The sequence below is a fragment of the Pantherophis guttatus genome, chromosome 6 (assembly GCF_059756535.1).
Source record: "Pantherophis guttatus breed Tessera chromosome 6, ASM5975653v1, whole genome shotgun sequence".
NCBI lineage: Eukaryota > Metazoa > Chordata > Lepidosauria > Squamata > Colubridae > Pantherophis > Pantherophis guttatus.
In genome coordinates this window covers 63,484,245-63,510,562 of record NC_142068.1, presented here as the reverse complement: position 1 = coordinate 63,510,562, position 26,318 = coordinate 63,484,245, and the positions used below count along the sequence as shown (strand labels likewise).

Here is a 26,318-nt window from a genome sequence, read left to right as displayed (position 1 = left end):
AGATGATTACTAAACAATTCGGCAGAAAGGCCTAGAGATAAGGGAAGGATAATCCTGGGCAAAGTATGAATCCAAATTTGTAAAGTCAACTTCACTCTTACGTATTGTTTGTGATTTCATCCCACTTCCTTTTTTTATTCATTGTCCAAAGATTAATGTCTCTAGGTCACAATCAGCCCAGTCTTTATTTCTTTCATTTTTTCTTGTTTCAGTGTCTGTATATTTGCATCAAGTTGAAGTTCATAAGTGAGCTTAGTTTTGAAAGGTTTTAAAGATTTCAATACACTGTCTCTTTGTTATTCTCCACATTATTAATTGTGAATTGCGGAAAGAAAATCCATTCTGTTTAGTGAATGAAAAATTCACAAAGTTCTCCAGTGACCTCAATGAGACAACTCATGCTAACTGTTCCCTCTTCTTTCATTTTGTGCATAAAGATATCTGCAGAGCAAAATCAATGTTTGCTCCACTTGTGGAAGGTTTAGCTGATGTTCATTCACGAGTGCTGAAGATTCCCTTGTGCCATAAACAAGGAGACTTGGAGTGAGAGCTTTCTAAATGCTTCATCTACTCTAAACAGCTAGGGAGGGTAAGATGACTTTCTGGAAGATGGCACAGGATAAGAAGATTTAAAAGTAATAACATGGATTCCATCAGGAGCAGGCATTGCAAGACTTATAATCCCTTGGTCATTAAAACGCATCACATACACAGTAGATCCTGCTCTGCTACTGAATCGCTGAAATGAAAAATGATTTATCAGGACAAAGGAGCACACCACCTTTAATACCACCAAACGTTATTGTTTTGAATATGGATGTTCAAAAAATTATGATGTGAAATAATGCTTTTAAAAGCCTCCCTTGGTTTTAAGATTAATTTCAGTATTGTACAATATGAACTGTGTTAAAGCCTAAAATGTTGGCTGAAAATTATATCTATTTCAGTGTAAGTACAGCTCCCAAATAAAACTAAATCTTAAAAAAACTGGCAAAGTAGCCTCAGACTAATCCATTCGTAACATTTATATTGTATCAAAAGCTATTAAAAGAAGAATATAAAACTAAGTTGAGTTTATAGAACATGCATATTTGCTATTTTTATGTTATACATAAACTAGGAAAAAAATTAAAGTCTTAAACATTGTATTCATGTTGAGAATAAAGAGATTTCTGCTGATTTTAGAATCAATTTTCATTTTATCATGATACCTTGTTAGACAACATCAGCACACTTATCCCTGACCTCATGTTAAAGCCATATTAAAAATGCTTCCATCAGTAATCAGCAGATGATTTCTTATTTGAGAAATAATAAAGATAAAGTAAAAATTGTATCAGCCCCTTTAGCAGTTAGTAGCTATTTTTTTTAAAAAAAAATATTTTAGTCTCTTATTTTCAGGCGATCCAACTTACAACATGTACATTTTTTTTAAAAAAAGGGGTATAAAAATGGTACCTAAATTGCAAAGTTCTTGCAAGAAATGAAACCAACATTTCTCATTGAGTTATAGCAAAGATCTTGATTTTTTTAACATGCATATTTATATGTAAAAAATAATGAATTAGATTCAGGCTTACCCATTTTGTGGTTCAGCTTTTTCTTCAAGGTGTATCTCATGTATTCCTGTTTCACATCCAAATATCTCAATTTTTCCCAGAGGACTACATAGAACCACACGTCTCCTTTTACACTGAGTCATCTCATCTCTGACAGGGACCTAGTTTAATATAATAATAATAACAACAATAATAATAATAATAACAACAACAATTACAACATGTCAGATATCAGTTTTTGAGGGACGAAGCGTACAATTTATTGATATCGCTGTACCAGGAGACGACAGAATTGAAGAAAAAGAACTGGGAAAAAATCATGAAATATTACAACATGGCCATTGAAACTACACGGTTATGGATGAAACATGTAACAGTAATACCCATTGTCATTGGGACACTTGATACCATGTCCAAGAATTTTACAAAACACAAAACACAGAAATTGCAACTTCCTGCAATAAGACCAGTGGAACTGCAAAAAACTTGGAACATCGTATATTTTAAGAAGATACTTGGTTGATACCTAGGATGCTGGCAGCAACCCTTATCAACCATTAGCACCAATCAATGGTATTTATGATACATTTTTAAATGTTCAGTTGACCAAGTTTCATGTTTAATGAATAAAATAGATAATAATAATAATATATTCAAGATTTTACACACTTTTAGTATTTTTTGTCAAATAAAAGAATTAGGAGATAACTTTTTTCAGAGAAAAATATATTTATATATAAATGTATGGTATTCATCAGTGATAATGGGATAAATGTATGTATGTTATTCATCAGTGATAATGGGCTCCAAGCAGGGAATAGTATTGCAGTTTATTGATGAGTGAATTAACAGGCATTGGCTAGGGACTTCTGCCAATACAAAATATTGCTATCCCTATCAAATTCAAATATTGTATTCCTATCAAATTTTTCTCTTACTCAAGAGTTTATATTTAGCTAAACTGAGAAGGGAACAAGGAGGAGCCAAATCGTTGCACTGGGAGTCCCCTAAAAAGCAAAAGTCCCCCAAAGAGACAGGGGTCTACCCTTGTGAACTGCAATGTATATTTTTCTTCCTGTCTGAAAACAGCTACAAATACAAGTTGGTAGTTCCTAAGAAAAAGTCTCAGAAAATAGTTATACTTCAGCTGGTGAAAAAGAATGAAGAGTAATCAGTTCAAATAAAAAAGACAAGATAGCAAAAGCTGCAGTCAGACGCACAAGCCAAGTAGGTGACACCAAAACCAGAAATAAAAGTTGAAAAAGGTATTCTGTACCAGTCAGTTTTCAGGCTCTTGTAGACAGAGATGGGATGGGAAAGATGTCTATTTTGGGGTGGAGGCGAGGAAATGTTTCCATTTTAGACAGATTTAGCAATTTCATGATAATTGTTTTTCACTTGATCCTACTTAAGGAGGCAGTGGTTCGACCCCTTCTCAAAAAGTTTGCCCTAGATCCAGCCTCCTTGAACAACTTTCGTCCCGTTCCCAACATTCGCTTTATAGCGAAGGTTGTTGAGTCCGTGGTGGCATACCAATTTCCACAATTCCTGAAGGAAACGCATTATCTAGACCCATACCAATCGGGCTTCAGGCGCGGACACAGCAAGGAAACGGCATTCGTCGCTCTGGTGAATGATCTCTAGCGGGCCCGGGATGGGGGTTATTCTTCCATCCTGGTCCTACTTGACCTCTCAGCGGCTTTCGATACCATTGACCATGGTATCCTACTGCAACGACTCGGGGGGTTGGGGATGGGGGGCACTGTTTGCACACAGTTTGTCTGGGTGGAGGGACAGAGATCCTCCCCGAAGCCCGTCAGTTGTGGGGTGCCTCAGGGGTCGGTTCTCTCCCCCTTGCTCTTTAACATCTATATGAAGCCGCTGGGTGAGATCATTCACAGCTTTGGGGTGAGGTATCATCAGTATGATGATGATACCCAGCTTTACATCTCCACCCCGAACCAACCCAGACATGCCCTTTCTGTGATGTCTAAGTGCCTGGAGGCGGTACAGGTCTGGATGGGTAGGAACAGGCTCAGACTCAATCCCTCCAAGAGGGAGTGGCTGTGATTGCCGGCATCTCATGGTCTAGTGCAGTGGTTCTCAACCTTCCTAATGCTGCAACCCTTTAATACAGTTCCTCCTGTTGTGGTGACCCCCAACCATAAAATTATTCCTAAAAACATTGAAAATATGTGTTTTCCAATGGTCTTAGGCGACCCCTGTGAAAGGGTCATTCGACTCCCAAAGGGGTCCCAACCCACAGGTTGACAACCACTGGTCTAGTGGCCCCATCACTCTTGATGGGAGCGGAGTTACTTACTCCCTCTGAATGGGCTCGCAGTCTAGGCGTCCTCCTGGATTCGTGGCTGTCCTTAGTGGATCATCTGACGGCCGTGACCAGGGGGACTTTTGCACAGGTTCGCCTGGTGCGCCAGTTACACCCTTTCCTAGACAGGGATGCCCTCCGTACAGTCACCCAAGCTCTCGTTATCTCTCGTTTGGACTACTGCAATGCCCTCTACATGGGGCTGCCCTTGGGGTGCACCCAGAGGCTCCAGCTGGTCCAGAATGCGGCCGCGTGGGTTGTTACGGGAGCTTCCCGTTACTCCTGTGTTACACCTCTCCTGCGCGAGCTGCACTGGTTACCGGTGGTCCTTCAGATCCGCTTCAAGGTGCTGGTACTTACCTATAAAGCCCTACATGGCATGGGCCCAGGGTACCTGCAGGACCACCTTCTGCCTGCCTCCCACCGCCCTGTGCGCTCACATAGGACTGCCCTCCTCCGGGTGCCATCGGCCAGACAATGTCAGCTGGTGGCGCCCAGGATGAGGGCATTCTCTGTGGGCGCACCGACCCTCTGGTATGGATTACGCACGGGGCTCCGGACGGCCCCTGACTGTCGAGCCTAGCAACCTGCTCGACATCTCTAACGCGTGCTGAAAGCATCGAGGGACATATACATACTTGGTGGTGGTGGCACTGGGTGAAGGCGGCCGTATGAGGGGTGTGGGGTGGTGGTATCGGGTGAGACAGGATTAGGACCGTTCCGGAGGACACAGCGGCAGCACCTTCCAGAACATGCTGAAGACCAATTACGCGCCTAAAAGAGGGTAGTGGTAATAAACAAGGGTGTGGTCTACGCCCCTAAAAGAGGGGCGTGGTAACAAACAAGGGCACGGTCCTAATGAGTTAATGGAAAGATGGGCTATATAAACGCCCCATTCTTGGTGTAACGTAGTGCCAATTTCAATCGTGTTTACGAATCACAGTGTGTAGCCGGATGCGGATGCGAATAAACCAGCATGCCAAAAGAGCTGAATAAGGCTGTAGGTGTGTTTTGATTGCGTCTCGCACGACATTCCTGAGAGGAAATCGGCGCTTCCCTTTGCATGCCTACAGAATGGCAGAGGATACAACTGTTGCAACGCCGCCCTCGGAGGAGGAGGGGTTGCCTGCAGCTGAGGAAAGCCCGGCTGAAGCTCAGCCATCGGTTCGTCCGAAAGAACGCTGTCAAAGCCGAAGCCAGGGAGAGGATGGTAAGGACGCTGTTGCGGCAAGGGGAGGCACCCCGGCATTGCTAGGAGAGTGGTGGCAGAGTCTTGCCTTGGCTGCTCCGGCAGGGGCCCCGAAGGACCAAGTGTCGCCCCCTTACAGCGAACGTTTCCACCGCTGGAGAACGGTGCTGGGTGGAAGATGATGACGGGAAGTGGAGCTATTCAACAGGTTTGGGCCACTCCACCACAGAAGTCCTTCGGGAGCGTTTTGGTGAAGCCAGCTTCCGGGATGCACAATCGTGGCAACCGTGGATGACGGGGACGTAACCTAACCCTGGCTGGCCAACATCCTCTGCAGGGACAGAGACCCGGTTCCGCCTGGCTAGCCCCAAATTATGGGTGGGTCCCTCCCAAAGCAATCCCTGACCACCGGCCACACAATATGCTGCAACCCAATTGCTTGGATCATCGGCGGGCGTGGCTACAGGGACAGCATCTGGGTCGCTTCGCCCCCCTCCGGGCAGGGGCCAAGTCAGGTCTCGGGACAGATAGCTTATCCTCCAGTACCGGCTGGACAGCCTGGGGTATGGGCACCCCAACCAATCTGGGGGCCACCCCCCTTGCAGACCACGTTTGATGGCAACCCAGACCATGTAGCCCTGTTCCTGAGCCAGGTACTGAGTTATATTGATTTATATGGGCGCTTATATCCAACTCAGTGGTCCATGGTAGTGGCCATTACAACGACTTTAACAGGTGAAGCTGCGGATTGGGTAGCGGACTTGCATAATGACCACGCTCGAGAGCTCACTGATGTTGGCTTATTTCTGGAAGGCCTCAGGGTATGATTTGAAGATGACACACGAACACAAGTAGCTGAGGGGGAGCTTGTGGCCCTGAAACAACGGGGCCGTTCGGCAAAGGAATACGTAAAAGAGTTTCGTCGGCTAGCGGGAAGAGTTAGGGGTTGGCCCGAATGCATGCTTGTTCATCAATTCCATCTTGGACTGGATCGTGATCTAAGGCAAGCCTGTGTATATCGGGGCATGCCACCCCGTTTGTCTGAGTGGTGTAAAGCAGCTATTGAACTAATACCTGGGGTAAAGCTGCCAAAACCACGCATGTATGCCATGACCCCATGTGAGGTGGAAGAATTACGTAAATACATTGACAAAAACCTAGCCCGTGCGTTTATACAACCTAGTCGGTCACGTATGGCCGCTCCGGTGTTGTTCCGTGAGAAAAAGGATGGAGGGCTTCGTTTATGTGTGGACTATCAAGGTTTGAACGCAGTAAGCGTAGAACCATTATACCCGTTACCCTTAATGAAGGACCTGTTAGCTGCATTAGCGACCGGAAAGTATTTTACAAAATTGGACTTACGGGAGGCCTACTATAGGGTACGTGTAAAACAAGGAGACGAGTGGAAAACCACCTTTAACTGCCCGTTGGGTAGTTATAAGTTTTGTGTTATGCCGTTTGGATTGCAGGGCGCTCCTGCAGTCTTTATGCAATTGATTAATGAGGTATTACATGATTATCTATACCAAGGGGTTCTAGTGTATCTAGACGATATCTTAATATACACCGAGTCTATGGAGGAACATATTAGTTTAGTCCGTCAGGTATTGGAACGGTTGTTAAAAGCCCACCTGTATGTTAAGGTGTCCAAGTGCGAATTCCATCGCACAGAACTATATTATCTCGGATATAGGATATCCAAGGACAGTATAGCGATGGATCCGACAAAAGTAAATACTGTGCTGGAATAATAATAATAATAATAATTTTATTTCTATACCGCCCTTCTCCCAAAGGATTCAGGGCGGTGTACAGCCTATTTAAAAAAACAAGACAAAACAGTGATTAAAATTTAAAATAATTAAATAGATTTGGCTCAAATTTAAAACCCCAGAAATTTAAATACCCCAATTTAAAACTATTATGTTGATAGCCCGGCCTGGCGGAACAACAGGGTCTTCAGTGCGCAGCAAAACACCCGGAGGTCGGAGATTTTACGTATTTCCGGGGGGAGTTTGTTCCACAGGGCTGGGGCTCCCACAGAGAAGGCCCTCCCCCTGGGTGTCGCCAGCCAACATAACTTGGCTGATGGCACCCGGAGGAAACCCTCTCTGTGGGAGCGAACTGGTCGGTGGGAGGCCATTGGTGGCAGAAGACGGTCTCGAAGGTACCCGGGCCCTATGCCATGGAGCGCTTTAAAGGTGGTGACCAGCACCTTGAATCGCACCCGGAAGACCACTGGGAGCCAGTGCAGCTCGCGCAGGAGGGGTGTCACGTGGGCACGAGTTGCGCCCATAACCACCCGCGCGGCCGCATTCTGGACCAGTTGGAGCCTCCGAGTGCTCTTCAAGGGGAACCCTATGTAGAGAGCATTACAATAGTCCAACCGGGAAGTAACAAGGGCATGAGTGACCGTGCGCAGGGCGTCCCGATCCAGGAAGGGCTGCAACTGGCGAATCAGGCGAACCTGATAAAAGGCCCCCCTGGCCACGGCCATCATATGCTCTTCTAAAGACAGCCGTGCATCCAGAAGGACACCCAGATTGCGAGCCCTCTCTGTGGGGGGCAGAGATTCACCCCCAATAGTTAGCGATGGCACCTGCTGACTATATCGGGGCGCCAGAAGCCACAGCCACTGGGTCTTGGAGAGGTTGAGTCTGAACCTGTTCCTCCCCATCCAGACCCGCACGGCCTCCAGGCAGCGAGACATCACATCAAGGGCATCGCCGATTTCAATCATGTTTATGAATCGCAATGTGTAGCCGGATGCAGATGCGAATAAACCAGCATGCCAAAAGAGCTGAATAAGGCTGTAGCTGTGTTTTGATTGCGTCTCGCACGGCATTCCTGAGACTGACCTCCGCTCTTACCGCCGTGACATGAAGACATGGCTTTTCCAACAAATTTGTTGATCCGATGGGTGATTTTTAATTGGGAGATTTTAATTGATTATTTTAGTAGCTATTTTTATTGTTTTCCTCGTTTTAATTTCTGTGAGCCGCCCCGAGTCTTTTGGGAGAAGGGTGGCATATAAGTATAAGAAAAATAAATAAATAAAATAAAATTTTGGTCCTTATTTCCATTGGTCAAAATATATTGCTACTAGAAATTTATCACAAGAACAATTAACTCACTTTAAAGTGAAGAAAAATATAGTATAAACAGTTTTAATCTGAGACAAATTTTTAAAAGTATTTCTACAGATTTGAAATGTCAGTGAGACTGGACAAAACCTAATACTCATTTCATTGGAATAGAGTGGACAGTGGACAGTCAAGGTTAATCTTCAGATTGATTTATTTGGTAAGGTGAAAGGGCATATGAAATGCATACTAAAGAAACAAAACAAAGAGGTAGCCCAAAACTGAAGAGTTAATATAATGTACATCAGGACAACAGTAGTCCTCTTTTCCAAATGAATAGTTACTTGACCTCATTATGGACAATTAATGGCTTTGACATTAAATAAATTAGGGTATTCATATAACTCAGGAGTCCCCACCAAATCTGAAATGTAGAACAAAGGGCTATCATTGCCCATATATAAGAGTTAATAAAAATTCCTACCCTGTATGCAGGGTTAGGGTTAGTTATCCCACTCGCTCTTATTGAAGAGGAAATACTCTTTCCCAACCTATAGGAACAAGCATTCCCACAATTATTGCATTTTCTTGCTAGAAGCAATATTTCATAAAGTTCCTATGCATTATCCATTTTATTCATTTCCTCAGGAAAGAAATGGCAAACCTTACTTAAATGAATATTATTGAATGGTGGTCGACCTAGGTATAATTGTCTTCAAATTGGCTTAAAGCTTACTATGAATCTAATTTTCCTAGTGAAAATTTGATATATTCCAAAACAAAAACTAGTGAACCTGCTATTACACTGTTTAAACAGGCAATGCAACAATAAAGCATAGATGTATTTTTGTTAAAGTTGAAATTAAGAATTAGATTCTAGTTTTTATAGCCCACTAACTTTTCAGTTCAGTCTCCTTCAGAAATTTTACTTCAAAATGAGAGTATAGAATATTCTGGATATTTTAGGATATTTTAAGCCTAACCTAACCCCCCCACCCCCCCCAACATCAAAACTTAATTTACAAGTTAACAAATATCACTAGGATTAAGAAAAAACTAATGCTCTTAGAAGAAAAGTAATAATATAATTAGCAGCCTAATAAAATTTATTACATTGCAAAATTATCAAATGCAAAAAATGCAAAAAGCCCCTAAGAAGCTGTAAATACTGGGCTAAGCAAAAATTCCAATAAAAATCTGGGCTCCTACCATACTCAAAACTGCAAATAAGAATAGGGTTACCCTAGGAGGTAACTTTACATAGAACGCTTTGCCCTTTCAATGATTATCCATCCAGGATTATCTGGAGAGTATCAGGGAGAAGGTGACTCTGCTTTAAAACAACCAAACCAAACCAAACCAAACCAAACCAAACCAAACCAAACCAAACCAAACCAAACCAAACCAAACCAAACGCAAACACTCCTAGCTATGAAATAAATTCTTACCAGTCCTGGCTTCAGTTCTAGCAGCAAAGATACTAAGTTGGAAAGAAACAAGTGTTTGCATAAATGGATTTCACAGTAATTACCCCACAGCCAATATTTTGGACATTAAAACGATTAAATGGAAGTATGACATACCCTTAAGGTGTTTCTCTTGGCATCATACACTGCTGAAATTACAAAGCCAGTGGGGCATGCCCAAGATCTGGTGTCAAATTTGTTCTTTGATTGATATGTTGATCACATGTTGACATTAAGATCAAGCTTGACAAAATATACCTGAAGCTACTGTATGTTACTGGTTGAATTGGGCTCAGAAAATAGCCCAAAGTATTTTTATGGCTATCTGCAGTAACTGAAAAACAAAATGCATGTTTATCCTCCCCTTTAACCTGAATTTAAATAATGTCATAAATAAATCATCAATTTATGATACTCATAATAGTAACAGTAAATTATGATCTTAAGTATTCATAAATTAACCTTTAACTTCAGACTTATTTTAAAATCTTGGCACAAACTTGGCATCATAATTCAGTTATTGGATCAGACACGAAATAGCTACTGCTAAAATAGTTATGCATGGTTTTCATGGTGGCTTTCTGAAACCTGCCATTCTCCAGGTATGCCGGGCAGAACTATGGTGATTTGGGTGAAGAAAGTTGTAGTCCAACATGGTTATTGGGTAGGATGAATTAACAAAACCACATAGATTTGGATTAGGATAGAAAAATTAGCAGCTGTTTTCAACTTTAGTTACAAATGAATTAAGGGAGACCTACTGCTAACTTTGTGCTCAATCTACAAACTTTGTAGAGAACTAAAAGTTTAAAAAAGGGAAATAATTAATGATGAAAATTCCTGTCTCTTTTGTTGCATTTTCTAGGGTTGGAGTTTTTGTTTGTTTGTTTTTTGACTCCAAGTCAAGTCTTGACTCTCAGTGACTGACTAGATTTAACTCTGCAGTTTTGTTGGTCAAGGATTTCCAGAAGTGGCTTGCCATTGCTTCCTTCCTAAGGCTGAGAGTGACCAACTGATCTAAGGTCACCAAGTTGACTTTGTGTCTAAGGTAGAACTAGAACTCACAGTTTCCTAGTTTCTAACCTAATGCCTTAAACTCTACACAAAATTCTTTTTATATCCTATTTACATCATTGCTAGTTTTTGCTTTGTATTCTTTCTTCGGCTATTTTACCTCAAAGGTAAAATATTTCTTTTTACATTGCTTACTAATAGTAACTAATTTTACGAGTTTGCTCATAAAATTAATTCATACCACATATATATATTGACAAACAATTCTTTTTCCAAAGAAACTATAGTTTAAACATTGTTTGCAGCTAGGTTTGCCCAACGAGCAACTAAAACTATTATCAAGCACTGTGTGCTATCACAGCATCATCAACCTACTAATAGAGAGTTCAATAAAAATTCTGTTCATAATACATTAGATTTTCCAACAGATGCTGAACAATTTCTTCCTCACACTCCTGGAAGGGATTCTCCAAGCTTCCTATATCTAAGAAGGCACATCACCTAAAGAGGATTGTGGGATGGCTATTAACAGACACAATAAAGGTGGTAAAGTTTTGATGATTTGCTACCTTTACTGTTACAGGGTAGGCCTTAACAATGCTTTAACACATGTTTGGTAGAGTTCATCCCCTATTCAATTCCAGCAATGGTCTGGGTATCTTTCCTCATTTCATCTCTCTCAACTCTTCCATAAACCATGAAGAGTGATGGGATCCACGAGGGTTGAAAAGATGTATAAGCACAATCTGATTGAAAAACTCAGCTATTCCCCTATTCCGAACAGCGACCAAGGCTTCAGATGAACTGTATAAGAGACTAGCCCTCAACTCCTTCTGAAACCTGTCTGGGTTCATTACTCACCAAGGGAGGACCAATCCAATAGGCTCTGCCTCCCTATAGTGGAAGATGGCACCAGAGAAACCCATGATAATCATAGTGTGATCTAAGCATGACAAGGCAGGCACCAATAGCGCCCTCAATTCCAGATCAAATTAACACTGCTCCAACAGAAACAAACCTGGTGTGTTACCACTGTCCAGAGGGGCTCCAGATGATCTGGGATAGATCCATGGGTGCCATGGAAAGTATGAATTCCTGAGCTGCTTCAGACCCCATTCCCAGAGAGGGAAGTCTCTGGGCAGCCAACACAGACTCTCTAATGCAACCACTGACAAACCACCACCGATGGGGGGAGGGGGAAGGGAAGCGGGTAGATATGTCTGCAACAAAAGAATGCATAGTATACAAAGATGCTGTCTCCATGTCTGCAGGTGTGGCAAATGCAGCAGGTGAACCACACAACCCACAAAGCAAACACAGTCCACCCTCAGGGAACACAGCCCGAACACATCCAAAACCAAGTCCAGCTTCAATCCAGATATGTGCCGACCCAGACATTGTCTAACGTTCAGTAAAACATATAACTAGAATACTAATATGCAGTCGGTGTGTGGCTATTTTCTCTGCTGTTTTTACCCACCTATTAAATATTTTGTTGTAGTTCAAAGTACAGATCACAAAACTTATTTTTTTAAAAAAAAAACTGCTGCAGAGATTTTATATAATGCTTATGCTAAGATCATATTAGACAATATTTTGAAATGTGAGAAATTAGAAGTCACAACTGAAGTTCAGGTGAAGTTTGAAATGATGGGTATAATTGGGATACACCATGAAAACAACTGAGTATATTCTAAGGATGTGTAAAACAATCTGAATTCAAATTATTTCAGATACAAATGGTTCTTGAGGATTCTGAGCAAAATAGATCACAGTCTGAAGTTTCCTTCAACCTCAGGAGAAAAACAGGACATTTCATTCCATACCATGTTGACTGTTCTGACATTCAGTAATTGGCTTGTTTGTATTTTTTAAGTCCTCATAGGCTTTGAGGTAGAATTAATCAATAAAACAGCAGGCACAGATTTTATACTTGCTGCCACTGGCTGGAACTGGCTGAGGAGAAGAAGGATGGTGGTGCTAGGGAGATTCCATTAAGCACATGTTCAGAGACTAAAAACAGTTTTGAACTTAATAAAAAGGCTGCTGCCTGTTTGGTATGTGAATTTACTGCTCTTTTTATATATTCATTTGTTTGCTTGTTGAGTTTTGCAGGCCGGTTGCCAAATAAAACAATGTTGTGCTTTTGATTTAATAGATATTCTTGTAATATTATTGAGCTTTCTTTGCAAGCAAAGTGTACTATGCATGGATGTGCATTAAGACATTTCAAGCCCATAACCAGAAAACCACATTTTTGCTGTTGGCCTGCTATTCATTGGCTATTCTATCAAAGTGAATAAACTTAGCACTACTAGTTTCTTTTTCCAGGAAGAGTTCTATGGTGTTTGTGCAGGCAGACCAATCTATAACAATTGCTTCTAGTTATTTATGAGGTGAATTTGTTAAAACATATATATTTTAAAATTTACTTGGTCAATATTTTTGTTAAATTGAATAACAGAAAGCACTTAACATGGGAGACACTGGAGCTTGAGGATCAAATACAAAGGAGAAGGGTCATTGTGAATTCCTATTATTCCCTATGGTGGAACACATACAATGTTTTGGCTTTGCTCCTATAGAACAAAATGCTTGTTTCATGTTATGTCTACTCTTACTGCTTGACTGAAACCCCAAAATGTAGAACGTCAGGAACCTGTTCTTTTCTGACACCCAATTCTTATAGAATTCATGAATTGACATTTTTTTTACTACCATGATACCCAAAAAGCTCAGGCTTCTCTTACTCCTGAGAACTGTCAACAGTATACTAGCCCTGCTACATAAAACAAGATAATTTTACAGCTTCCAACTAGACACAGTACTGTAGAGTGACAGTTTGTCACGAAGCATTGAGGGCCGTGGCAGTACGGTTTTGAGCACAAATGTCAGTTTTTAAATGGTTCTGTCTTGGCAAGCAGAAGCTTAAAATGTGTCACACCATCCCAGAATCTCACTCTCTGTAGGACACTAAATCTAAGTTAATCCTGCCATTACATAGCAAATTTGCAACCTGTTGGTATATTTCAATCTAATTATTGCATATGAATTTGCTACACAGCAAAAACTACATCAAGTGAAACAAGATATACAATAATGAATGAACAAGAAATATGGTGACGGTCATTTTTATATAAAATTGTTTTTATTGCATTTATTATGTAATTATGAATCTGGGTGATTTTTTTTTAAAATGAAGCCCATGCAATTCTTTGTTTTTCCTAAATATATTTGGGGGTTTACTACTGGGAGTTGAGCGGCATATAAATTTAATAAATAGTAATTATTATAATTATAAAACATGGAAAGTCCTTCACAATACATAAAAGTTGGGCTGCACCGATAGCACTGTGTATCACTCACAAATTGAACTGTGTGTTCTGATTGTCAGTTGAGAATAACTTTTACTCATAATGCTCAAGATTAATAAATATTTTATTGTGCATATATTCTTACTTTAATTTTGGATGACTTTGTGTTATAGGATAGGTAATTTTCTGTCCAATATCTTTCTCATCAAAACCATTTTTGATTTATTTTATTGTTATATTGTGATTTTAGTCTGGAATTTATCTTAACTGCTGAATTGTAGATATAAGGAAAAGAAATAATGGCATGAACAGATTCTAAAAGCACACTCTTAAATATTTTCACCTACAGATTGTGTTAAAACATCTGCTACTCAGACATCAGGGTACATTATGGTAGTTACACTAAAATAGCAAATTCTAATGAAAGGAAAATACCAAAGGGCAACATTATATGAGCTTATGCAAAATCTCTGATACATTTTTAAGATAATCAGTAGGCAAGCACAATGCCATACCCATTCAACTTAGAAAATTAAGCAGACAATCCACTTAGAAAGTTCACTGTCATATTGTGAACATGATCTGTTTAATTTTTATTCCTTGGTTTTCATTTGAAATGAATAATAATGCCAACTAAATATTTCTTTTCAGAAAATTTTACAGATATATACTTTAAGAATGAATATTTAAACTTAGTTTAAATCTTTTTCATGCCAATTAGTTCTGTATGTTTGTTGTTCATACAAATTGTTCTACTGCATAGATAATTACTTCTCCTCTGAAAGAATATTCAAGAGAAAACTATTAGCTTAGTAATGTACTATTCTCTTCATTTGCTTTCTTAGGAGGCACCACTGGAACAACAATCTTCATATCAATGAGTAAAAATGATTATATTAAACTTTTATTTTAATATTTCTCCAGTTCAAAATTTCTGAATTACTTGGTTTTTTAAAAAAGGAACTGTCTACCACTACCAACTGTAGTGGTAAAGTATAAATTGAAAAGATAAGGTTAAAACTTAGAAATATAACAAATTTCAAGCTATAATAAACATTTAAAGTAGCTTTTTTAAAATAAAAATAGCTATCTACTGAAACTTATTATTTTAGTTTTTATAAAAAGAAAGAGTACCTCTTTTTAATACAAACTTAATCTAAATTAACTGCCTTTTATCTTGATATAATATAGAACATGATTCATTGTAGAAGAATACTTTTATTTTTAACTAATGCCATCTAATGACCTTGGTTGTTTTTGTAAGCTACATATAACCTGGTTTTGATCACCTTGGATATAAAAGAGTGGCCTGCAGTATAAAATATATAGAAAATATATTTTCTATTATGAAACATGGTATTTCTATTTCCAATTACCATAACATTTGCCAATCTTTTATGTCAGAATATCTCATCATTGTAAAATGTACAAGGTATAGAGAATTTGGGGGGCAGGTAAACTATCTTGAGAACAGTTCCCCAAAAAACTTCTATGTATTGTAATTAAAATGGCATTATCCCAACAAATCTTTGAGAATAAAATACTGTGTACATACCGGTAGTTCATTGTGCCTAAATGCTAAAACTTGTGTTAGCTATCGAAATTAAGTCTTTGTCATTAATAATGTATGAGTACCAAAAAGGTGTACACTTCAGAACATGTATCAGAGCAAATATTAGGATGATTTATGACTTAATGTTCTGTACAGGAAAAAAAATGATTTTCATGGTATAGTTTTGTAACCTTGAAGAAGTGTGTTTTACTGGCACTGTGCCCTTCAAGGTCAAGGAAGAGTTGGTACAAAAATGCTGCATTGAAATGATGAACCCAAGTTTCATATGAAACAAGTTGCTTCAGTACCAACAGTGCATTTTACGTCTTAAAAAATTAGATATCAAACTCAGAAACACTACAGGATTTAATTATATATCTATAAGCCTTTATGATACAGTAAATATTTCAAAATAATATAATTATTATAACTGACTGGACCCTAAAATAAAATAAAAAGTTCAATTTCAGTTTATTGATGTTATGTCTTAGATGTCGTTTTTCCTCCCCAGTACAGGTAATCCTTGATTTACAACCATTCGATTAGTGACATTCAAAGTTACAACGGCAGTGAAAAAAGTGACTTTTGACTTCTATAAGATACAATTTCAATGAGTATCTGTCGTAGAAAATTATAACTAAGAAGAAAAAAAGGCTGAATGCAAAAAAAAAAAAAAAAGCTCTATTAAACATAATAAAGTTATTCTGGTATAAATATGCCTGGGATTCCATATAAATTAATCATAAATGTGTTTATCAAAATCAGTACATATGAATATAGACTTGGGGAGGCATTGTATTCAGATTATGCATCTTTTTTTAGACAGAGATCATCACTCCAGGATAAGTAAAAAGAGAGAATTGCTCCCACCCAATTTAGAGATTTAAAATCTTCCTGAACGATTAATCAGTTATCTTTTCAGTTCAAGTCCATATTTTAAACCATTTCAAAATGTTGATTTTTCTGCTATACTTAACCTTTCAGGAAAATCAACCATTTTTTTTTCCTTTCAGTATGTCCACCATGATTGGACAGATAGCCTTTTAAGAATGGTATCTCGATCTGGTACCAATCTTGTTTTCTCTTTAGGTGAACAACAGCAAAAAATATATAGATTGCATTTTTTGCACTTTTAAAGTTTGATTTATTTTCAAACCATATTTTTGCATGTTTAGATCCAATATTTTTCTGGCACAGCAATAACTTCTGCTTTCTTTACTGAGTTTAAGTAATTGCATGCTCTTTTTAGGTGTACAGCCCAAAATCATAACCCACATGAATAATGAGGTGAGGATTTAGCCATTTGATTTATATTTGCTTTTGTACATTTATGTTGCTTTTGATGTCATAGTTTTCTATCTTATTTACTGCTTTTTATCTTAAAATTAAAATGTTAAATATCTTAATATTTATTTTTAGTTGTCAGAGAACTGTACATTAAGAGGTGCCATGCATAACTAGCCAATACATTATGTATTTATATTTAATATCTATTCAAAATATGCCAACAAAGTTTGGTGGAAAGTCTGGAGCCATATTATTAGACAATAAAAATGAGCCCTCAGACAGTATTCTTGTTTTCTAGGATATTGCCCTGTTTCCATAATACAAGCATAAATTACAGTCATGCAGAATGTGGATATAAAGCAGATGTTCATATCTTAACATCTTTCAACACCTACTATTCCTTTGACTATTGATACAGATTTTGAGATGAAATGTGATATGAGACTTGTGGGTTTACAAGTCTTTAGTCACATCCATATTGTATGCATTATTACCATTATTATTATAAACAAAAACTACATTTTCAACTGAACCAAAGGCTGAATTTATGAATGTTAACCTTAAGTATCTGAAGCATTTGTAAGGATTTCTGTGTCAGTATGATTTATTTTTGAAAAGAAATGAAAAGATGATCGAAAATTTAAATTCAAAAGGTTTTGAGAAAGAAAAAAATACAATCACAGTATGCAATTACCTTTGATAATCAACTATTTTTAAAGTACAGAAATGCAACTTGCTAATGAGCCCAATAATTTTAAAAACATCTGATTAAAACAAAAATAGATTATGTTAATGACCTTTTCTTTCCAGGCATTACCTGGTTCTACAGAACTTTTACAATAACTATTAATTATGTCATAATGAATTACAAAGTGTAGACTAATTGAGTCTGACTCATCTCACTGGAAGAAGAGCTTTTTGTAAGGGCAAACTGAACGATCCCATAAACAGACAGAATAAGGTATATTTTGCCTTCACCTTCACCTCTTTTTAAGATACTTTCAAATAAAAAAGCTGACATGTTTTTTTAGAATTCTTTATTAATGTGAAGATATTTTCAAATCTTTCTGACAAGTTTTATTTTAATGTGATGCAGTAATTAGTTATTAAAGCCAAGTCAATTGGAAACATGCCAAGTATAATAGTTTTCTAAATTTAATGTATGTGTAAGTCTACACTGCTTACTTACTTAGGTTGCTTGTTTGCCACCCGTTGCCAGAGCCTCTGTGTAGTTAATAATATCAATATGAAATAGCATATTATTCAGACCTCCCAAGGACATACTGTATAAAAAGATCAGAAATAATAAAAACCAAAACACAAAAGTCATGCACCCATGAATCCTACCTGCAATTGGAAAGCACTCTCCCCAGCCTTTTCCTAAGGCCCAAGAGGGATAAGGTGAACAAATCTCTGCTTGGAATGAAGGAAGAATGGGGGCAGCTACTGAAAATTTGCAAAATATCTACCACTGAATTTTCAGCAAAGTTTAGTGTAGCTACTATTAGGGGACAAGATAGGTTTTGCTTTTAAACAATGAGCACTGTTTATTTTCCCCACAGGAACAGTTCTTCCCTTATAAATAAAATGGAAGAGCTAATCCAAATGACCATACAGATTACATCGTATTACTAAACCTGCCCACACTCTTGATGATGGTTACTTCTAGATAGGAAACAGTCTGCCATCTAAAAACTTTTATTTCCAACAGAAAATATAGTCCTATCAGGATAAATAAAAAAGTCTTAATATATATAACTTTGCTCTGCTGTGAGCCAACAGCTGTGTGTTTTTATTCACTTCATTTTGAACATCTTGAAACTACCAATCCTATTTTTTCCCAAATTTTCAAATTCTTCTCCTCCCCACTTTATATTTCTAAGAAAGCTTTTCTGGCTCTTTTGTTTACTAAATACAGCACAATTTTTCTACTTTATGCCATATATCCAACTTTTTTGTAGATTTTGCCTGGCTTGTCCAATCTAAACCTTAACTACCAAAGAATGTCACTTTTGTAATTCTGGATATATCCAGCAGATTACCTATAGTAAGCATTCACAAGGCATCTTTTCACTCTACCCATATATAAACAATGGGTATAAACAATTGATTTTGAAAAATCTTGGTGACATTAAACATTTAACTGTGGTTTGTGGCTCACAAAAGACCCAGTTCTAGTAATCACTTCTGATTCTACAAGGAATCAAGGCAGTCTTTCTATCTTCATCAGGTACCCAGAAAAACCAAGCACAGCTGACAATGCCCAACATGCTGAAATCTCATCATGGATTTTAAGGGATATCAAGAAGAGAAGAAACTAATTAAAGTTGAAATATCCTGAATATAATCTTTATCTGTTGACTCAGCTCAAGAGATTAAATCCCTATATACTTGGTTATATGAGAGAAAGAGAGAGATTAGTGATCCCTTCCCAGCTGTTAAGGAGCAATACCTGAATATAGATTTCTTGTGGGAGACCATAAGAGAACACAAACATGTGATTGGAATGATGTCAGTTCCCAAAAGACATCAATTCAAACTTATACAGAAAGAAAGACATCTCCATACTTCTATATACACCAGAGAGCATATAACAGCATGATACCTTTATTAGTGCCCAAAGCACAAGAATAATGGACTACAATAGTTCATCCCAGCAAGGGAAATAGAAGCACTGTAGATACATAATATTTCTAACCTGTTAAATTAACATTAGCATCTCCACTCGGTATCTATAAAGAACTGCCATTAGTTGAGACGACGTCTTATATGATTATATAACCCGCAAGCCATTTTGTTAATAGTTCAAACATATTATTTAATTATTCTGTTTTGCAATAATTCATATTATATTTAATTTCTCTTGTTTTATAGCCATTCATTTTTATGGTTTTATAGTTTGGGTTGTTGAGTTGTGAACTTCTCAAAGTTACGTTTTAAGATAGGCAGTCATGCAAATAATTTAAATTAAAGAAATAAATACTATTGTTTCTCATGAAATTGAATAGAAAATTGAGTGAGGTGCCATAAGATTTTGTCTTCATCCTTATCATCATCAACATTATAATTTGATAAGAATTTTATCAAAATTTCAAATAAAACAAAATCGCAAAACTGTATAGCTAATGTTTTAGAAGTCAGAAATAATATTCAACACAAACCTGACTATTTAGAGACATGGGCAGAAAATAACAGAAGGGGTGTTGGTCTTACTTGAGACGCACCTTCTCGTTGAGTGGAGACAGAAGCCAGGCATTGGTTGTATTTGTCTGTTCAGTTTGAAGGACTGAGTCTGCCAAAGTAGTTAAGTCCCACCACTGTTGCTAGGGGATCCAGCTTTTGGCAAAAACGAAGGAACAGACTAGACATGTTGAGAGAAAAAAGGTTAGCAAAAGAGACCAGACAGATTAAAGGTGGGGCTGGCTGCTGTCTCCACTTAACGAGAAGGTAAGACCAATGCCCCTTCGCCGTATTGGTGGAGACAGCAGCCAGGCATGGGACGTACCAAAGCTTAATGTCCCTAATTATGGGTCAGATGACTCCCCTTCGGTAAGAACGTGTTGCAACACCCTGCGGCCAAATGCTGCCTCAGCAGAAGCAAATTTGTCTAATTTACAATGCTTAATAAAGGGCGAAGGGTAGTCCAAGTAGCCGCCTTGCAGATCTCCGTCAAGGACGCATGTGTGGCACAGGCCACCAACATGGCCGCACTGCAGGTCGAATGCGCCACATGAGCAGGCTTAGGAAGGGAACACAGTTCATATGCCTTGGCGATCGTCTGACAGATCCATCTGCCAATGGTGGAGGAAGACACCTTGCTACCTAAAGAGACTGTAATAAAGGAGACAAACAGCGACTCCGTTCTACGCAAGTCAGCAGTTCTCTTAAGGTAAATATGGAGAGCCCTCCAAATGTCCAAAGTATGCCAACGGCGTTCTAAGAGATGGGCAGGGGTAGGGCAGAAATTTTGCAGAACTAGCTCTCATATCCTGGGAAAGGACGTATTGATCTTCGGGACAAATGATGGATCAAGCCGAAGGACAACCCAGTCAGCGTGAAACACGCAAAGGTCAGTATGGACAGAAAGGGCGCAATCTCGAAATCCGCCTGGCGGAAGTAATTACCATCAAAAAGGCGACCTCACATAACAAAAGGCAGAGACTGACATCCTGCAAGGGCTCATAAGGGGCTCCTGTAAGTACAATAGACAGGTCCCAGGTGGGGTACCTGTGCACCATGGGGGGGATATAAGTTAATTGCCCCCTTCAGGAACCTCCTTATGGCCGGATGCTGTGATAGGGAAGTAAATGGCCCACAAGTCAAGATGGTGGAGAGAGCCACCACTTGTCTTCTAATGGTTTTGGGCGATAGCCCACTATCCAGTCCGTCCTGGAGAAACTCCATGCTCTGGAGACCTGAAGAGGGAAAATCTCCAAGTACAAAATGTCCACCAAGTGGCAGAATAAATGCATTCCATGGAAGGCCGATGAGAAATCTAAATGGTCCAGATGACCCTGGAGGAGAAGGGTCTCCATTCAGAGCGTGCACTCAAGTGCCAGGCGGTCAGTTGGAGCCACTGCAGATCCGGGTGGACCAACACCCCCTGGCTGAGCGAAGCTATGTCCTGAGGGATCCTCCAGGTTGGAGCCACTGACAATGCCATGAGGTCAGCGAACCAAGGCCTCCTCGGCCAATGAGGTGCAAGAAGGATGACCTCTGCCTGCTCAAGAATCTTGCGCACCACCCTCACAAGGGCAAAGACAGAAACACATATGGGAGCCCTTTGGGCCATGGGCTGCAGAGAGCATCCACTCCCTCCACCTGTGGAGCCGGAAACCTCGAGAAAAATCACAGCAGTTGTACGTTCACTTGACTTGCAAAGAGATCCACCTCCGGGACACCAAAACAGGTTGATAGGTCATTGAAAAGCGACGGGTGCAGGCACCACTCTGAGTGGTCAATGGCTGGACAACTCAGCCAGTCTGCCTGCACATTGGACACCCCAGGGATGTGCCCCGCTGTCAAGGAGCGAAGGTGCCGCTCTGACCAAAGACCCATTCTCTTGGCCTCCAACATCAGGGACTGGGATCTGGTGCCCCCCTGGCGATTTATGTGCGCTTTTGCGACATTGTCTGTGACCACTAGAATGTGCTTGCCTGAGATTGATGCCTGAAACTGACGGAGGGCCAGATACACTGCCCACAACTCCAGCCAATTGATGTTCTGACGCCGTTCACGGGCACTCCACTTGCCTTGAGCTACCCGCGACTGAAAGTGTGCTCCCCAACTGAAGAGGCTGGCGTCTGTTATCACTACCAGCCGCTGGGGTTTGTGGAACAGACAGCCCTTGGTGATGGCAGGCAACCGCCACCAGTTGAGGGATCTGAGAACGTCCTTGGGGACCCAGACCTTCGCTGATGACGTGCCTCGGCCTGCCATCTGGAACATCAAAAGAAACCACTGAAGGTCCCTAGCGTGTAATCGAGCCCATGGAGTGATGCAAATGTTTGAGATCATTTTGCCCAAGAGCTGCAAAAGCAGGAGAAAGGACACCTGACACTCCCCTTAGACCCTACAAACGAAGGCTTTCAGACTGTCCTGGCACTCCTGGGACAAATATACCCTGCCCTCAATGGAGTCAATCACCGCTCTCAGATGGAGCAGATGGGTCACAGGAGTCCCTATTAACAGAGAACCCGTGTGATGTGAGACCCTGTAGTGTCACCTGGAGATCTTCCGTGGCACACTGTATAGAAGAAGATAAAATTAGAATGTCATCCAGGTAACATTGGAGATGAATTGCCTGAGACCTGAGGGAAGCAGCTAAGGCAGCTAACACTTTGGTAAAACAACAGGGTACTGAAGAAAGCCCAAAGGGCAAGGCCCTGTATTGATAATGGACACCGGCATATGAAATCCTTAGATACTTCCGATGAGCAGGAAGGATCAGAATATGTAAGTATGCCTCGGTGATGTCAATAGAAGTGAGGAAGTCGCCCTTCCTGACGCTGTCTAAAATAGATCTAAGAGACTGCATTTTGAATCGTTTATACACAATATATCGGTTCAGACGTTTTAGGTCCAGAATAGGTCTCCACACTCCCCCCCCCAAGGCTTTGGGAATGAGAAATAATAAGGAATAAAACCCCTGCCTGAGTTGATCCTCTAGCACCTTCTGGATAGCTCTAATGTCCAGTAGGTGTTATACAGCCAAATCCATAAGGATCCTTTTGTTTTTGTCATTAGACACTGGGCAGCATATAAAAAATGTTGGCGGGGGAGAAACAAATTTCAGGGATAAACCTGCTCATACAGTATCCCTGACCCACGTATCAGATGTAGTTGCCTCCCAACGGTCGGCATAAATCTGCTGCCAATGGGAGGGTCAGAAATGCAGCTAACGATGGCGCCGGAACGAACGACTTCCACCCCCTCGAAAGGGCTGTTTACTGAGATAGGGTCTATCTCGTGATGACCTGTATTGGGTCCCTCTTTGCCTCGGACTAAAGTCCCTGGGACACGTGAAGAACCTGCACCCCAGTCAGATCCCCGAAACGGAGGGCGATGGGAGAATGGAATATAAAGGGACTCTCACCGCCATTGGGTGTTTGGCAAAATTTTCCATTTGTCCCTCGTTTCAATGAGCAATGGCTCCAGAGCCTCCCCAAATAATCTGTCCCCACTGAAGGAAGTGGAGGCCAGGCGCCACTTGTGGTGGGCATCCGCCTGCCAGTGCCTCAACCAAAGTAAGTGGCGAGCAGCAACCACAGAAATAGTGATGAAATCTACAATTTGTTACTACCGGTTCTGTGGGCATGGCTTGGGGGGGGGGTTAATGTGACTGGTGGGAATGGCCAATTTTTTTTTTACTTTTAAAACCATTTTTTCTACAATCTCTTTGGCGAAGAAGTTGTAAAAAAATGCTTTCAAAAGGCTCTGACGATCCCAGCTGACGGCAGAGCCTTTTTTTCTTTTAAATGCCTCTGACGATCAGACAACTCATCTTGGATCGTCAGAGGCATTTGAAAGAAAAAAAAGGTTGTTTTTCTTTTAAAAGCTGAGCAGCATGATCATCAGAGGCTTTTTTTTTTTACGTTTAAAAGCATTTTTTCGGCCGAAGAGGTTGTAGAAAAAATGCTTTTAAAACTAAAAGAAAAGCCTCTGATAATTGTGCGGTTCAGCTGGACATGGGGGTGGTGGTGGTGAGACAGGGATTTTTGCTACCAGTTCTCCGAACCACCCACCTCCATCGCTACCGGATCAAGTGATCCGGTCTGAATCGGGAGTATTTCACCCCTGCACAGAAGCCATAGTCCGGGAGGCAAAGCGGGCCGAATGCAATGTTGCATCCGCAGAAAGCTGCACAGCAGCAACAATTTTGTTAAGGTCCTGTTGAGTTCTAGTGTCCTCAGCAGGAAACTTTCCCTGCAGTTGTTTAAGCCAAAGTAATAATAATAATAATAATAATTTTATTTCTATACCGCCCTTCTCCCGAAGGACTCAGGGCGGTGTACAGCCTGTTTAAAAACACAAACAAAACAACAATATAAAATTTAAAATAATTAAATAAAGTGGCTCAGATTTAAAACCCCAATAAATTTAAATATCCCAATTTAAAAACTATTGTGTTGTTAGTCCGGCCTGGCGGAATAATAGGGTCTTCAGTGCGCAGCGAAACGCCCGGAGGTCGGAGATCTTACGAATTTCCGGGGGCAGTTCGTTCCACAGGGATGGGGCTCCCACAGAGAAGGCCCTCCCCCTGGGAACGGACTGGTCGGTGGGAGGCTATTGGTGGCAGAAGACGGTCTCGGAGGTACCCGGGTCCTATGCCATGGAGTGCTTTAAAGGTGGTAACTAACACCTTGAATCGCACCCGGAAGACCACTGGGAGCCAGTGCAGCTCGCGCAGGAGGGGTGTCACATGGGCATAACGAGTTGCGCCCATAACCACCCGCGCGGCCGCATTCTGGACCAGTTGGAGCCTCCGAGTGCTCTTCAAGGGGAGCCCCATGTAGAGAGCATTACAATAGTCCAACCGGGAAGTAACAAGGGCATGAGTGACTGTGCGTAGGGCGTCCCGATCCAGAAAGGGCTGCAACTGGTGAATCAGGCGAACCTGATAAAAGGCCCCCCTGGCCACGGCCGTCATATGCTCTTCTAAAGACAGCCGTGCATCCAGAAGGACACCCAGATTGCGAGCCCTCTCTGTGGGGGGCAGAGATTCACCCCCAATAGTTAGCGATGGCACCTGCTGACTATATCGGGGCGCCGGAAGCCATAGCCACTCGGTCTTGGAGGGGTTGAGTCTGAGCAAGTTCTTCCCCATCCAGACCCGCACGGCCTCCAGGCAGAGAGACATCACATCAAGGGCATCGTTGGGGTGGTCTGGGGTGGAGATGTACAGCTGAGTATCATCAGCGTACAGATGGCACTTCACCCCAAAACCACGGATGATCTCACCCAGCGGCTTCACATAAATATTGAACAGGAGGGGCGAGAGGACTGACCCTTGCGGCACCCCCCATGTGAGACGCCTCGAGGTCGACCTCTGTCCCCCTGCCAACACAAACTGCGAGCGGTCGGAGAGGAAGGAGGAGAACCACCACAAAACGGTGCCCCCTATTCCTAACCCCCTCAACCGCTGCAGCATGATACCATGGTCGATGGTATCAAAAGCCGCTGAGAGATCTAATAGGACTAGGACAGAGGAGCAACCCCTGTCCCGAGCCCTCCAGAGATCATCCACCAACGCGACCAATGCCGTTTCTGTGCTATACCCCCGTCTGAAGCCCGACTGGTACGGGTCTAGATAGATAGCTTCATCCAGGTGTCGGGAAAGTTGTCGTGCCACCACGCTCTCAACAACCTTCGCCACAAAACGAAGGTTGGAGACTGGACGATAGTTAGCTAATTCAGCCGGGTCCAGGGAAGGCTTCTTGAGGAGGGGTCTCACCACCGCCTCTTTCAAGGCGGCAGGAAAGGCACCCTCACTCAGAGAAGCACCTATAATCCCCTGGAGCCAGCCTCGTGTAACCTCCCGGGAGGCCAATACCAACCAGGAGGGGCACGGGTCCAATAAACACGTGGCGGCACTAATCTTACCCAGAACTCTGTCCACATCCTCAGGAGTCACAGGATCAAACTCCTCCCAGATAACATTCTCAAGACCTGCCCCGGTCTCCTCCCGTGGACTCATCCAATCGGAGTTCAAGCCATCCCGAATCCAAGCGACTTTATCATGCAGGAATTGCACAAAATCCTCAGCACGACCCTGCAAGGGATCTTCCCGTACTCCCCCCCGAAGAAGGGAGTGGGTCACCCTAAACAGGGCAGCTGGGCGGTTCTCTGCAGATGCGATAAGAGCGGAAAAATGGTTAGATTTTGCCGCTTTTATCGCCACTAGGTAGGTCTTGATATAAGACCTCACCTGTGTCCGGTCAGAATCGGATTGACTAGTCCTCCAAATGCTCTCTAGGCGTCTTTTCCGACGCTGCATCTCTCTCAGCTCCTCAGAGAACCGAGGAG

At 41.2% G+C, this 26,318-nt stretch overlaps 1 protein-coding gene across 9 annotated transcripts in view; it reads right to left on the bottom strand.

Annotated features, from left to right (window-relative positions):
• MGMT (O-6-methylguanine-DNA methyltransferase) overlaps window positions 1-26,318 on the bottom strand; it is a 245,358-nt gene that overhangs the window by 194,455 nt on the left and 24,585 nt on the right. For all 9 annotated transcript variants that reach the window (XM_034436467.3, XM_087871653.1, XM_060682920.2 and 6 more), the window contains one exon: window positions 1,581-1,720. In XM_034436467.3, the coding sequence (XP_034292358.1) occupies window positions 1,581-1,720 (140 nt within the window). The remainder of the gene's footprint in view (window positions 1-1,580; window positions 1,721-26,318) is intronic.